This window comes from Medicago truncatula, chromosome 2 (genome assembly GCF_003473485.1).
Source record: "Medicago truncatula cultivar Jemalong A17 chromosome 2, MtrunA17r5.0-ANR, whole genome shotgun sequence".
Lineage (NCBI taxonomy): Eukaryota > Viridiplantae > Streptophyta > Magnoliopsida > Fabales > Fabaceae > Medicago > Medicago truncatula.
The window spans coordinates 44652482-44667641 of record NC_053043.1 but is presented as its reverse complement, the minus strand read 5'-3'; the positions used below and the strand labels follow the sequence as shown (position 1 = coordinate 44667641).

The 15160-nt window shown below is 34.4% G+C and overlaps 3 protein-coding genes across 3 annotated transcripts; 2 read left to right on the top strand and 1 right to left on the bottom strand.

Moving 5' to 3' along the window:
- The first annotated feature begins 2698 nt into the window (after nt 1–2698).
- LOC25487664 (probable L-type lectin-domain containing receptor kinase VII.2) lies at nt 2699–5112 on the top strand. Its single transcript, XM_024776685.2, has one exon. It carries the CDS (start codon nt 2777–2779, stop codon nt 4853–4855), a length of 2079 nt encoding a protein of 692 aa, XP_024632453.1. The 5' UTR covers nt 2699–2776; the 3' UTR covers nt 4856–5112.
- Nucleotides 5113–5884: 772 nt separating this feature from the next.
- Nucleotides 5885–9111, top strand: LOC112419283 (probable L-type lectin-domain containing receptor kinase VII.2). The gene has a single exon (XM_024776684.2). The coding sequence runs from the start codon at nt 6399–6401 to the stop codon at nt 8511–8513; it is 2115 nt and encodes a 704-aa protein (XP_024632452.1). The 5' UTR covers nt 5885–6398; the 3' UTR covers nt 8514–9111.
- Nucleotides 9112–9756: 645 nt separating this feature from the next.
- LOC25487663 (probable serine/threonine-protein kinase At1g54610) lies at nt 9757–14490 on the bottom strand. The gene is made up of 9 exons (XM_013609651.3): nt 14338–14490; nt 13438–13932; nt 12705–12989; nt 11931–12248; nt 11493–11720; nt 11138–11238; nt 10917–11031; nt 10372–10803; nt 9757–10174 (listed from the first exon to the last, which is right to left on the bottom strand). The coding sequence occupies exons 2-9, from the start codon at nt 13873–13875 to the stop codon at nt 10040–10042; spliced, it is 2052 nt and encodes a 683-aa protein (XP_013465105.1). The 5' UTR covers nt 13876–13932; nt 14338–14490; the 3' UTR covers nt 9757–10039.
- Between the last annotated feature and the right edge of the window lie 670 nt (nt 14491–15160).

Below are 15160 nucleotides of genomic sequence, written 5' to 3'. Positions count from 1 at the left end.
TTGTTATTGTTAAAATTCATTTGTTTTATTATTTTACTTTGGTTCGTTTTTTGCGTCCAAATTTTACTCTTCAAAGTTATTATGAATTGAATTGCACACGTACGTTTTTATTTATTTTGGGCAACAAGAAAATGAACCTTCCCAGAATAATTTAGATAGAGCATGATTAAGACCCATTATACGTTTCATGACTAATCACAATTTGACTTTTCTATCTTTGAAGACTGATGAAGACTACAAGCCATAATTATTATTTATTTCTAAAATACTACTAAGTCATAATTTAAATATCACAATTGCTTATAATGAACAATGCATGGGAAGCTTAGGATAGTAATATTGTGTTTGGTACGGCGTTGGAATATGTAAAAGCACGGTGAAAAATCACTTTTAGATAAAAGCTATGTTTTCTAGCTTCTGCTTTTTTACCGTGAAAATGAATTGAGAAATGGTATTGGGCTTTCAAACGTATTTTCAAACACACGCTAAGTAAATGTTTTTTTTATCATGGTCCCATTAACATGAATTATTTAAAACTATTGTGACCACTACATTTTGTAGCTCTATCCAACGTAACAATGCTCTACTATTGGTGATATAAAGGTTAGTTATATGACATGTTAGTTAAACTAATATTGGTTATGAGATAAATGCTACATCGTTTGATAGTACATTAATGTTTATATAGCCAATTAGGCAAACTAGTCCTAATATCATTAGTATACAGCGTGAAATGTTTTTTTGCTTTTCTTTTCCTTCTCCATCATTTAACAAACATCTTTGATTATTTTGGTTCAGTATGAATCTAATCTTAAACAACAACAGAATCAATGATCGGATTACATTTTCGTCTTCATTTGATCATTAGTTTGGTTATAACCTTAGTAGCTGCAAATTAGTGGACAATTCTTCTAATCAATTTCAGAATTGTAACACGGAACAACACAAAATATATGTATTTTTTGCGTGTACGTCTAAAGTTTTATTCGGGCTGTGAAAAGTTTGTCCTAAAAATCAAACAATAAGAATTTTGTCCAAAAAAGCTAATGTTTAGTATATTTCATTTCATAATTAAATAATCTTATCACTGTCATTTCTCATATCGTGAACAGCCATTACAACGTAGTTTATATTTATCTTGTTGGTACATACAACGTGGTCTATATTTTATTACAACATGGTTTATTTTTTATTATCATTCTTTCATAAACGATGATAACATTTCACGTTCATGGGGGAATGGGTTGGGGGAGGTGGAATTGGAATTGGGAATTTTCTTGGAGAAGATAACTTTTTGTGTGGGAGGAAGATGTTTTATCTTTTTTGTTCGGCCTTTTAAATTCAATTCAAATCCTAACCATAAAAAATAAATGAAGGTGTCATTGTGTTGATAGGATTACGTACACAGTTACTCCCTCCGTCCTAAAATATAAGTAAAAAAATCTCATTTTCTTTGTCTCAAAATATAAGCAAAAAAGATCAACTTTTATGCTATTATTATGTTTTTTCAAATAAATCATCTTTTCCAATGTAAAATTAAATGCAAGTTGCATTCAATTTGTTCTCATTTTTGTTTTCTCCATAATTTTTAACCAATGAGAATTATTTTTACATCTTTCCATGAAACTTATTCCAAGGAGAATACAAAAAATTATACCTCAAATCACTAAGTGTTAGTTTTCTTAATAAGTGTGAATTAGTGTTTTTTGCTTATAAATTAGAACAGAGGGAGTATTTCAACTTAATCATACAAGTGAGTTAGACGCCATGTCTTAAACTAAAATTTTAACACATTAAATTCATGTATAAATTTTTTAATTGATTTGGAGTTTTTCAGTTATATCGAAGGATCCATTTGAAATGAAAAAAATAGTTATAGAAAAAGTTTAATAATGAAAGATAAAAGTTCCTTTTTTTTTTTTAATAATGCAATATAAGCTCAAATTTGATTCATTTTTCTGACTGTTAATATATTATTATTTTTTGTTGTAAATACTTTAATGCTATAAATCAATGTCATTGTGGTCATTTTTTATGAATTGCGTAATATATATGTGGAAATCATTAATAAGTCCCTCGTTGATTTTGATTTTTAATAAAAATAAATTGTAAAAGTCACTTTAACTAACCCACTTACCTTCCAATCTGACATCACACGTCTATTTATTGTTGGATCTTTGTCGGATGATATATTTTTTATAATTTGACAAAAAAAATCATATGTTTCTTGAAATAATTTTAGTTGTTTTATTACTTTATTAGCAACTCCAACTTACCTCCATTTAATTTTAAAAGGATAAATGATTTCTTTCAATTTATCAAAAATTATGTATTTGATCTTTGTGAACGTAAAATGATTAAATCTTTTAAAAGAGAATTTTGTCATTTATTACAGTTCTATCCAACTCAAATAGTTAATAAAAGTTCCAATAGTTTTGATAATTTGAACCATATGTTACTTTTGACCAAAAAAATCATGTTACTTTGGACTAATTTAGTTATAATTTTTTTGACTACTTTACTTGCTTAGCACATGATGGCTACCATGACTATTTTAAAATTTCTTTAACTAATTTAATCAACTTAATTAATTATTTTTTGTGAATGGACCCACCAATTCTATTTGTGTCTTTCATACTAAACTTCCTCAAGACAAGTCAGCTTCAGCTTTTTGGTCACAACCATAGCTTATATTTATGATAATCAAATAAATTCATCACAACAAGATCTTCTTATGCAAAACAATCTTAAACCATCTTAACTACCTTAATCCCTAATGTCTCTTCTCCTAATCCTTAACATAACACTATTACTTTTGTTGTCTTCAGTTTCATCAACTGAATTTGTTTATAACAGAAACTTCAACTCAACAAACATAAACCTTAATGGAAATGCAACAATTCAAAATTCAATCCTCACTCTCACAAACCAAACATTTTTCTCAATTGGTCGTGCTTTTTTCCCTCAAAAAATACCAACAAAACCAATCAAAAACTCTTCAAATTTTCTTCCATTTGCAACTTCTTTCATATTTTCCATCACTCCTTGCAAGAATTTCCCAGTTGCACATGGCTTTGCCTTCATTTTCTCACCATCAATGGTGATCAATGGTGCACAAACAGGAAACTATCTTGGACTGTTTAATAGAACCTCTTCAGGTAATGATTATAATCATGTCTTTGCAGTTGAGTTTGATGATTATAGGAATGAAGAGTTTAATGAAGTTAATGATAATCATGTTGGTGTTGATTTGAATTCTATTATTTCTAATTATTCTGAACCTGCTGAGTTTTGGGGTGGTGGAAAAAATGGTGATGAATTGGAAAAGTTGAAACTGTCTAGTGGTGAAAATTATCAAGTTTGGATTGAGTTTAGGGAGTTTGAAATTAATGTTACTATGGCTCCGGCGGGGAAAAGAAAACCTAATAGGCCTTTGATTAGCAAGCCTATTAATTTTTCTAGGGTTTTTGTGGATGAAATGTATGTTGGATTTTCGGGATCGACTGGGAGAATGGTTGATACTTGTAGAATTTTAGCTTGGAGTTTTAGTCATTCGAATTTTTCGATTGGTGATGCTTTGAATACTAAAAATTTGCCTACATATGTGAATCCAAAGAAATTCATATATAAATCTAAGGCTTTTGTTATAAGTGTGATTTTTGGTTCACTTTTAGTCTTTGGTTGTTGCATTTTGGTTTTTTTCATTTTGTTGAGAAAAAAGAAGGAAGAGAAAGAGGAAGAATTTGAAGATTGGGAATTGGAGTATTGGCCACATAAGATTAGCTATAAGGAGATTTGTGATGCAACAAGTGGATTTTCTGAAGAGAATGTGATAGGAATTGGAACAAGTGGGAAAGTATACAAAGGAGTTTTGAAAGGAGGAGACGAAGTTGCGGTGAAGAGATTCAATCATGATACTCAGCATGGAATGAGAGGCTTTCTAGCTGAGATTTCAAGCTTAGGAAGACTGAAACACAGAAACTTGTTGGGTTTCAAAGGTTGGAGTAAAGAAAAACGAGGGAAATTAATACTGGTTTTTGATTACATGGAGAATGAGAGTTTAGATAAAAGAATCTTTGAATGTGAAGAGACGAAGTTGCTTAATTGGGAAGAAAGAATAAGAGTCCTAGAAAATGTAGCTAGTGGAATTTTATATCTACATGAAGGTTGGGATTTTGAGGTTTTGCATAGAGATATTAAAGCAAGTAATGTGCTACTTGGCAAAGATATGAATGCAAGAATTGGTGATTTTGGTCTTGCAAGGTTGCAGCATCAAGAACGAGTAGCTGACACAACGAGTGTGATAGGTACTTTAGGGTACATGGCACCAGAACTAGTTAAAGTTGGTAAACCATCAACTGCAACTGATGTTTATAGTTTCGGAATATTGGTTTTAGAAGTTGTTTGTGGTAGAAGGCCTATTGTAACGGATGAACCACCATTGGTTGAATTGGTATTTTCTCTTATGGAGAAAGGTGAATTGAGTAGCGCAATTGATGAACGTTTGAAGGGTCAAATGGAGTGTAAATATAACACAGTCGTAGCTGAGAGATTGCTTCATTTGGGTTTGTTATGTGCTAGTGTAGACCCTGGTGTTAGACCTACAATGAGACAGGTTGTGAAAGCTTTGGAGGGTGTAAAATGCACTGAGTGTAATGAAGAGTGTGTTCATGTGAGTCTTATTGGAAAAATAAACTTAGCAGCATCATGGTCTAAGAATTCTTATGATTCGGCACGTTTAAACTCTCCTACCCTTGCTGATATTTTGCCATTCAAATATTTTTCTGGAGATTGTTTAAGTGTGTCTTATGCGAGTATGGAGCCATTGTCTGATTCTCTCTCAGAAGGAAGGTGATCGAGAACCGAAATCAAGCAAGTGAACCAGGTGGCATTTTCCAATGTTTGTAATACATTCTGAACAAGTAAGATAGGTAGCATTCCATAAGTAAGTTCTTGGTTTAGAATCCGATATCTCTATGTGACTAACCATAGTTTTCTTTTGTAACTTTCTCACTACCATTTGAATCAGTAATATTTGAACTCTAAACATTAAGGATGTTAGTTTCTTACCATTGTTATCATTGTCATTATTAATGGAAGTCTTTTCAGTATTGATCCTAGAAGAATTTACATTCCTGTTGTTCTGTGACTATAGTAAACCACTATAGATTTATTAACAATCTTTCTGATTTAGCAGTTACTGTCTCTAAACTTATCTTGTTGAGTATGCCAATCTTTGATTTCTTCAAAACAAAAAACTATTGGAAAACTTTGATTCAAAGTCCAATCCTTAAATCAAATCACTTAGTTATAAATGGCTATAACTTTGATAGGTTTACAATGCTTTGTTTGTAACTTGAATCAGTTGGCCTCCACTCACTATCTGCAACACAATCACTATTAACAACTGAGAAGAAAAAAAACCGGTACTGTCATAACATAAGCCCCCGGCCCCAAATAATGCAGAAACTATCAAATTCACAAGTCACAACTTTAAACCATAACAGTCCACCGGATCCTATCTCCCGATCTGCTGCCAAACCATAATCTGGTCAGTAAATACCACATCCATAACCTTCACAGATCCTGCCAAACCGGTCCAAATTACATTCCTTACTGCTAACTTCCTAATATTCTTACAAGTATAGACAAATACATGATTTATTATCTATAATTAAGACACTTATCATAAAGACATGACATATAAAGTAACTAATAATAGTTGCCACATTTGATTTGAATAATATTCATCTTGACCAAATATTTCCCAAGTTCTTGTACTCTGTTGACTAAATCACAGGCAATTTCTTAACAAGGGTCTTCATCCTTCTTTTTTAAATTTGACCCTATTCCAAATTATTGAAACCACTAAATGTTGCAACTGTTGACTATTATTACTATAATTCTTCTATATCTGTGTAATGAAGGTTTGATACATAAAATTAACTACCAGGTAATTTTCAGAACTTCTCTAATTCCAGTACCTGATTAAACATCTTAATCACTCAATAAAATGAAATTGGATTTCGTGTAGACACTTTTGTCACGCATTCACACAGTCATGACTTTAGTGGCCATCCAATCTTTATCAGACGGTCCAGAAAAAGCATATTTAAATTTTATTATATAATTCCTAAAATACCGAACTTAAATCATGGGTGTCCGATCTTGATCTAACAGTCACCAACATGTGACTGCGTGATTTGTCAACTGCAAGAAATTGTGGTCCCACACCTTAATAATGTACACAATTTCATAATATCCAATGCAACTGTCAAAACTATTTTTGAATTCATGTGTTGACATGCAATGAATGTGAGCTGGTATGTAGTAGTAGTACTTTTCAGAAATAAATACTTTCATCAACCTTCAACCGTTCCTTCTTAGTCATACAAGATATGAATAATAATGTTATGCTTCAAGCCTTCAACCAATTTCAATTTAGCAAAAGTTTCTGTCATATTAATCCATTGACAATGCCTCAACTTAAGCTCCTTATCACTCTTCTTCACACTGTAACCATAATTATATGTTGTGTTTCCACTACTGAATTTGTCTATAATACAAACTTCAACTCCACAAACATCATCCTATATGGAAATGCCACCATTCAGACCTCTATTCTCACTCTCACTAATGGTAGTTTCTTCTCCATAGGCCGTGCTTTTTACCCTAAAAAAATACCTATCAAACCACCCAACTCTTCCACCATTCTCCCCTTTGCAACCTCCTTCATTTTCTCTGTTGCCCCCATCAAAAACTCTATTGCAGGACATGCCTTCTCCTTCCTATTCACATCTTCAAGAGATGTAAATGGCACAACATCAGCTGAGTATATGGGCCTCTTCAATCTCACCAATGAAGGTAATCCTAACAACCATGTTCTTGCAGTTGAATTCGATATAGCTAAAAACGTAGAAGAGTTCAACGATATAAATGACAATCATGTTGGTGTTGACATAAACTCACTTACATCCTTAACTTCACATGAGGCTGGCTACTGGGGTGGAAAATATGACAATGAATTTAAGGTGTTGAAGATAAAAAGCGGAGAAAATTATCAAGTATGGATCGAGTTTATGCACTCCCAGCTAAATGTTACAATGGCTCTGGCAGGACAAAAGAGGCCCCATGTTCCTCTCATCAGTACAAATGTTGATCTTTCCGGGGTTCTTATGGATGAAACATATGTTGGATTCTGCGCATCCACAGGGCGATTAATAGACAGTAGTAAGATTCTTGCTTGGAGCTTTAGTAACACAAATTTTTCAATTGGTGATGCTTTAGTGACAGATAACTTACCTTCATTTGTCCCTCATAAGGGATGGTTTTCTGGAGCAAAAGCTATAGCTGTAGGAGTCACTACTGTTGTCTGTGTGTTAATCATCGGTTTTGGTTGTGTAGTGTTTTTCATCCGATATATAAGACAAAAGGGAGAGGAAGAAATTGAAGAGTGGGAACTAGAGTACTGGCCACATAGAATTAGTTTCCAAGAGATTCACGCAGCAACAAGAGGGTTCTCTGAAGAGAATGTGGTAGCTGTAGGAGGTAATGGAAAGGTATATAAAGGGATTTTGCAAGGAGTTGAAGTTGCGGTCAAGAGAATCCCTCAAGAAAGAGAAGACGGAATGAGAGTGTTTTTGGCAGAGGTTTCAAGCATAGGAAGAATGAAACACAGAAATTTAGTAGGGTTGAGAGGTTGGTGCAAAAAAGATAAAGGAAACTTGATTCTAGTGTACGACTTCATGAATAATGGAAGTTTGGACAAATGGATATTTGAGTGTGAAAAAGGAAAGATGCTAACATGGGAAGAGAGGATTCAAGTTTTGAAAAGCGTAGCCGCGGGGATTCTTTACCTGCATGAAGGTTGGGAAGTTAAGGTCTTGCATAGGGATATCAAAGCAAACAATGTTCTACTTGACAAGGACATGAATGCTAGATTGGGGGATTTTGGTTTGGCTCTTATGCATGAGCATCATGGACAAGTTGCCAACACAACAAAAGTATTAGGGACATTAGGATACATTGCTCCGGAAGTGATTCGAACAGGAAAAGCATCGACTATGTCTGATGTGTTTGGCTTTGGAATATTGGTGTTGGAAGTAATCTGCGGGCGAAGACCTATTGAAGAACATAAGCCAGGGCTAATTGAATGGGTGGAGTCTCTAATGGTGCTTGATCAATTGGACAATGCTGTTGATGAAAGGTTGGAGACGGAAGGAGGATACTCCATCGAAGAAGCTGTGAGATGGCTTCATTTGGGTTTGTTGTGTACAAGTTCAGACCCTAACGTTAGACCAATGATGAGGCAGGTTCTGAAAATGTTGGGGGGAGAAATTGACAACATTGAGTGTGATGGTGAAAATATGGAGACAAGTTTGCTTAGAAGAATACAATCAGCTGCAACATGGTCTAGAACTGATCCGTGCAGAGGTCATCCTACCTTTGAAGAAATTAGAATGATCAGTTATAATTCAAAGACCTCAAGTGATATCATTTGGGAAGGTAGATAATGTTATTAAGTTTTATTTAGGGTTAGAGTTTAAACTTTTAAGTTTATCCATCATGTTCTGTAATGAATAGAGAATATTCAAAGTCTAAGCTTATTTTGAGTTTATGTACACTGCACAGCACCACTACCCAAAACATGGAAGTTGTTGTTTTATAGAACTTTCATCAAGACATGTGTGCTTGTGAAACATCCAAAAAAGGATGCATGCCGTGCTTGTCAAGGTATTTGGGGAATGGATTTTTCTAGAGTTGTGTGAGAGCTATTTTGATAGCAACACTTCTTTGCTTTTGGTGGATGTGAATGAAACACAACTGTTCAAGCCCTTCACGGATTAGGATCGGAACTACACCCCTGCAGTTGATATCTGATATGTTAACATTGTTTTCTTTTTCTTCTATAACTTTATAACATGTTATCATATAGTGTCATTTTTTGAAGGCCAAAGTTCTTGGTGTAGTGTTATAAAATTGCAGGCGATCATTGGAAAATGCAACTTTTGAATGAACGAGTCGAGTCATGACCATCGAGGTTGGACACCTGATTACGAAGATGCGATTATTGCTAAACCATTTATAAAACCCATGAAAAAAAATTCCAAATACTAAATACAAACAAATTACTGTTCTGGAAATCAAAGTGAACCTTTTTAATGACAAGTGTTCATATTGTTATTTGTTAGTATTATTATGTTGACTTAAAATCAAAACATTCACCTCCTAACACCCATACTCCTTCCTTACTAAAGAGTGCTTGAATGAGATGGCATAAATCTCTTATAGTTTAACCAGAGGTTTCGAGTTTAAACTCTGAAAATGCAGCAACATCAAAACTCCAAGGGAGAACTTTGTCAGTTCTATTCAACACGAGTATTCAGATACCCAATTGATACCCCAAATAATGTGGAACGGAGTTATAAACAACATAGCATGTGTTCAAAGAGGTATTTACAAGCTTCATTCCTTGAGTGTTGCGCCGACACAAGATGTATCTTACCTAGGCACCATAATAGGATGAAACCTCCAAAATATAATGAATCGTACAAAATCCTTCAATGTCGAATCATGTAATGGGATCACCAACTCATACAACCCCTTTGAGGGGGGTTGTGGACTGGAGATCAAATCAGAAGGGACAAAAAGGACTTTGAATGCTAAGAATATTCATCTGTCTAATCCTCCCAATGAGGTTCTTTAAGATACGTCAACTATTGATGGATACAGTCATAGTTATATGGGTTGGAGATATAGTAATGTAAATTTTCTACTAGATTACTTACACAGAAGGATATCATAAAGAATGGACGGAACGGCAAATTCCTATTGTAGAAGCCTATTTATTATTATTTACAAGAAGGAGCGTGCATGAATACACACACACTCCCCCAATCTCTCTAGTTTTGAGAGATAAACAAAATGTCATTAAAAAATTTAAATAAAAAAAAAAAATGGAGCTGTATAACTAAAAATAAGTATGTAATTGACTACTAATCGTCCTACTTCTGCTGTGCTCATACTTTCACCTTTAGACCTATTTAATTCTGGCTCGTCTTGAATATTCTTGCAACTTCTTATCACGCTCTTTGAGCATCTGATCCATATTGTTTGACGAAACCAGTAATGGACCAGACATATATAGATTGTTTCCACTGGATACATTCCCATCCTGAAAAAGAGGCCAGCGTTTATATTCAGCAAAAACCAAGATACATAAAAAATGTATACAAAATTAAGCGTTGTCGATGGCTAGCAAAGGTTTTCACTGACAATTAGTATAGTAAAAAGGCAAACGAAGTTAAAAAAGGAAACAGTAACAATTGAACAAAATCTGAACAGAATTTATGTTTCAGTGAGGAGACCTACCTTTCCATTTTCTGTTTGGCTGAGATCGGCTATCTTTGAATGGCGTTTTTTATCATGCCGCTTTCTTGACTCTGATCCACTACTCAACCCAAAAGACTTTTGTACTTGAATTGTATCTTGGGGCCTCCAAGGAGCTGGATTTTCTTTTTGGTTTCCGGAGAACGAAGTCCTAGATGGTTTCGATAGGTTGGCTTTAGTTGAAACAGGAAGCGGCCGCTCACTGGCTTCTTTTCCAATTTTGTGCCGGCCGGAACCTGGAACCAGTAAACCTGAATGTGAAGACCTCGGATAAAGAGGCCCAGAGAAATAATTAGCCGTTTCTTTAACATCTTCCGACTGTTTGTGTGGCAAAACCATAAATCCAGATGCAGGCTCTCTGTGAGGGTTGAATGATTCATTCCGGCTTGTCATGTTTGGAAAGTGCTGCCCTTGCTACACAAAATGAAATGATGATGTAATGAGATGAAATGTGGCGGAATGATAGATAAAGGAAAGGGCATAACAGGGGAAGATTATATAAGCTGATTCTAAATTGCTTGGATTACCTGCATTGATATGTGAGATACAGCATTGGCTTTGGGTAAGACAAATGACTGAGGTTCTTTCTCTTGTCTAACTCGTGACCCAACTTTTTGTTCCTTCCCCCCAAGAGCTCCTTCCCTGATACAACAAAAAAAGTTCTATACTCGTTAAATATTCGTAGATCGTCTTTCCCTCAACCTCTGTTTACAAAAAGAAAAAAAATATATCAAGCTACAAAACATACTTTCTTGTCGATTCTTCCCGCATTTTAGCGTCAATCTCTTTGGTGGGAGGATATTTTGGCAAAGTTGATGGATCACAAGCAACGGGTTCCGCTGAAAAGAACTGTCAATAGAGAAGGAAATATCAAAATGGAGAATCAAGTGCCTCCCAGGAGGATAGAAAGGAAATATGTTGCTTTAATATATTGAATATTAAACAGAAGCATTGCATGAGAAATATGATCATTATTTTCTACTTAATAAGGTATGTGAATGCAGGAAACAGCAACAAGTGCTACATGATCATAAGCACACACATTAGACTGAGACAGCGGTAATCAAATCTAATTGAAAAAGTCAAAGTATACAATCATTTACCTCGTTCTTCAGAGCTGTAGCTGCGGTTCCTCGAAGTCTAGGATCTAAAGAGAGTAGGGTCTCCATAAGCCTTACAGCAGCAGATGGAACTTCTTTAAATGTATCTTTAACACAATTCCTATAATGGTGTGGAGGCCTGAACGCTGTAGAATGGGGCAGCCGCAGTTTACGCCAATAGTCTACAGATGGTGATCCACAAAGTTTAAAAATCCTATGCAATTGCTCAACCTACAAACAATGAACAAAAGGTGCACTTCAGGTACCTATATTAATTCACAATTTTAATTGGATAATTTTCGCATACAGTCTAAACATGGGTATGTTGATTTCGAATATGGAATTGTGCATAGGGCAGTGAAGACCACTTCATAAAGTCAGGTATCAGGCAATAAATACATCATGGTGAGTAAACAACTAGATTTTGATGATGCATTGTACCTCTGTTTTTCCAGGCAATATAGGCCTGCCGCAGTAGAGTTCGCCGAGTATGCAACCAGTGCTCCACATATCCACTGCAACTCCATAATTTGATGATCCAAGTAAAAGTTCTGGTGGTCTATACCATAAAGTTACTACGCGGCTGGTCAATGGAGCACTTCGATTGGGGTCAAAAAAATTTGCCAAACCGAAATCTGCAATCTTTAAAATGCCCTTATTGTCAATGAGAAGATTTGAGCCCTTTATATCACGGTGGAGGATACCACGACTATGGCAATGATCCAATCCACTAAGAAGCTGCTTCATGTAGCATTTAATCTGAGATACAAGGAACATCAATTAAAATTATATGCATCTAAGCGTAGTGGAGAGCACACACATTTGCTTGAGAATAGTTTATATAAGGGCAATGCTCCCCATCATTAAGAACACAGATAAAAAACCACAAGGTATTAGGAAAAAGGTTTCGTTGATGGTTTTATTACATCTCTAAGACACTTGAAGTTGAAGCATGGACAATGCACAAGCCCAATTTCATCATGTGATGAAATAAACTCTTCTTTCAGAAGAATCAGGGTGGTAAGGATCGAATTCCTAACCATTTAGTCTAAGAGCTAAGAAGCTCTGATGCCATGTTATGACAAAGTACTACCAAAGCTTCTTAAATATTTAGGTGAAGTCTAATTGAAGGTTTTACTACATCTTTGACAAAAAAAAAAATCGACTCACTCAATGTAAAACAAGAGACTGAGAATAAAAAGATATCATAACTACCTGTGGTTCAGAAAATTTGATACCAGGTGCTGATACAAGTCCTGTAAGATCATGTTCCATGTATTCAAAAACAAGGTACAAGCTGCGAGAATTCTTCGATGTTATCAATCCCTCCAACTTTATTACATTTGGATGGTCAAGCCTACGCAGAAAAATGATTTCCCTTGCCATGAACTTGACACTCTCATGATCAAGATTATCAAAACGCACCCGCTTCAAGGCAACCACCTTTTGGCTAATCAAATCACGTGCCTTAAAAACAGTGCTGTAAGTTCCTTGGCCAATCTGCAGGGAAGAATTTCACATTACTCGTTAAGCATATATGAGATAAGATCTTTGCCACATCAAATTAAGAAGTTATAACGGGAAAGCGACAAATTGAACACCCTAACAATTATCTTTTAGTTCTTCCCTTCTCTATTGGAAAGGGAGGGCATAAAAGCAATATTAAGTCCCACCTATGCTTCAAATGTGAAACTGCTGTATGATTCCTACTCAAACATTCTCATTATAATAAAATTTATCATTTTATGGAATTTAAAAATTAGGCTACCGATTTATTTCCATTCCACTCTACACGGGACAGGAGAACAAGGATAATTTTCTTAAACAATGCAATGTTTAGAGAATTTCAACAAGTGCATTCACTAGACAGCAGTAGTTATAATTAATAATTAGCTAAACACAATGTAAGCAACCATAGACTAAACAAACGAGGTGGTAATTTACTTACTTTATCATACTTCTCAAAAGTACTTGCACTCCGCGGCAACCACCCATTGATAGCTTCACCAGCAACAGAAGAAAGCCAAGTTGGCCATCCTGCTGCAACTTGCTCGCCTTCTAAAGCCTTTGGAACCCTTCCTCCAAGACTCGGATTATCAACAACAGCAGCCAATTCAGGTTTCTCCATTTTCCTTGTTTTCTTCTCATTATGATCATCATACAACCTCACCGGCCCATTATCCGCTTCCTTCTCAATCAATGAAACTTTCATACTGCCAATACCATCCAATAACTTATCTTTCTCCAAAACTCCATCAACCCTTTTCTTCGTATCCGATCTCGAAACATTCTTCACAAAATTCCTTTTGCTAGATGACGCCAAATCCTTTGTCAAACCTACCTTACTGTCATCCACAGCTGAAGTCTTGGAATTTATGCAACCCATTTTCACCACCAAGCAACTCTTCAACTATACAATATTCCTATTATCTTTCAACAATACCTTCACACAAATTCATGCAAGTCACTAACATAATTCATACATCATTTCTCCAATAAAAAAAAATGATTTTTTTCTTAAAAAACATAAAAATCAACGCTTTATGTATCTATCTGAAAATCTAAAACTGATCCAATTCAAAATTCATCAAATTTAATCAAATGGGCTATTGAAAACTCTTCAATCACACTAAAACAATAATCATCGAATTTTAAAAATGAATTTTTTTTTCAAAAAATAAAAAAAGGGGTTGATGAATGATCAAAATTAAAACAAAGGAAGAGTATAAATCATAGAATTAATAATAATAAAAAAATGGTTCCTATGAAATTGGACATGGTTGAAAAAATCAACGCGTATTGAAATTGAAATAATAATGAAAAATTAGAATGTGAAGGAGATGCTTACAGACACACACGACGGCTGCCGACTAAGGAAGCTCAGTCAAAACTAAGACGTCTCTCTAATCTCGTCCCTCACGGAGCTTCTCCATGCCTGTCGCAACTGGCAATAACAGACTTTTCATTTTTATTTTTATTTTTATTTTTTCTTTACAATAAATATGTTAACAAAATATTTTTGTAATAAAATGGGAAAAAAATTGAGGGGAAAAAGGGATTATCTTTATGTGTATTTAAAGGGAAATTAATTTTTTTATAATAAATAATTAATTTAGTCTTTAGAGGGGTGTATTCAATTGAGATTTGAAGGATTTTAAAAGAGGTTTAAATACTCTTTTGGTCCCTTAACTATTTAATTGGTATCGCTTTAGTCCCTTAACTAAAAAAAGATTGTTTGAGGATTTTAAGTTTTTTTTAGTCTCGTTTTGGTCCCTTCTGTTAGGTTTTCGTTAGTTTTAATAAAAAACGTTAAGTGTTGACACGTGTCACTTTATCATTGACTGTGGGATTTTTTTTAAAAAATATATATATTTAAAAAAAAAAAACTCAGAGTCAATGACAAGGTGACACGTGTCCAGGTGTTAACTTTTTTTAAAACTCTAACGGAAACCTAACAGAAGGGACCAAAACGAGATTAAAAAAAACTTAAATTCCTCAAACAATCTTTTTTTTTAGTTAAGGGACCAAAACGATACCAAGTAAAATAGTTAAGGGACCAAAAGAGCATTTAAGCCAAAGATTTTTAGTCATAAAAAAATCTCGAGATATTCAATAAGGATTTTTATGATTTTTTAAAGAGTCCAACAAAATCTGATCATATTCAATCAAGA

Coding starts and splice junctions, on each gene's coding strand:
- LOC25487664 (XM_024776685.2), top strand. CDS start 2,777: ATGTCTCTTCTCCTAATCCTTAACATAACACTATTACTTTTGTTGTCT.
- LOC112419283 (XM_024776684.2), top strand. CDS start 6,399: ATGAATAATAATGTTATGCTTCAAGCCTTCAACCAATTTCAATTTAGC.
- LOC25487663 (XM_013609651.3), bottom strand. CDS start 13,875: ATGGGTTGCATAAATTCCAAGACTTCAGCTGTGGATGACAGTAAGGTA. Junction 12,249..12,704: donor TCAAATTTTCTGAACCACAG/GTAGTTATGATA, acceptor CTTGTATCTCAG/ATTAAATGCTACATGAAGCA. Junction 11,721..11,930: donor TATTGCCTGGAAAAACAGAG/GTACAATGCATC, acceptor CATTGTTTGTAG/GTTGAGCAATTGCATAGGAT.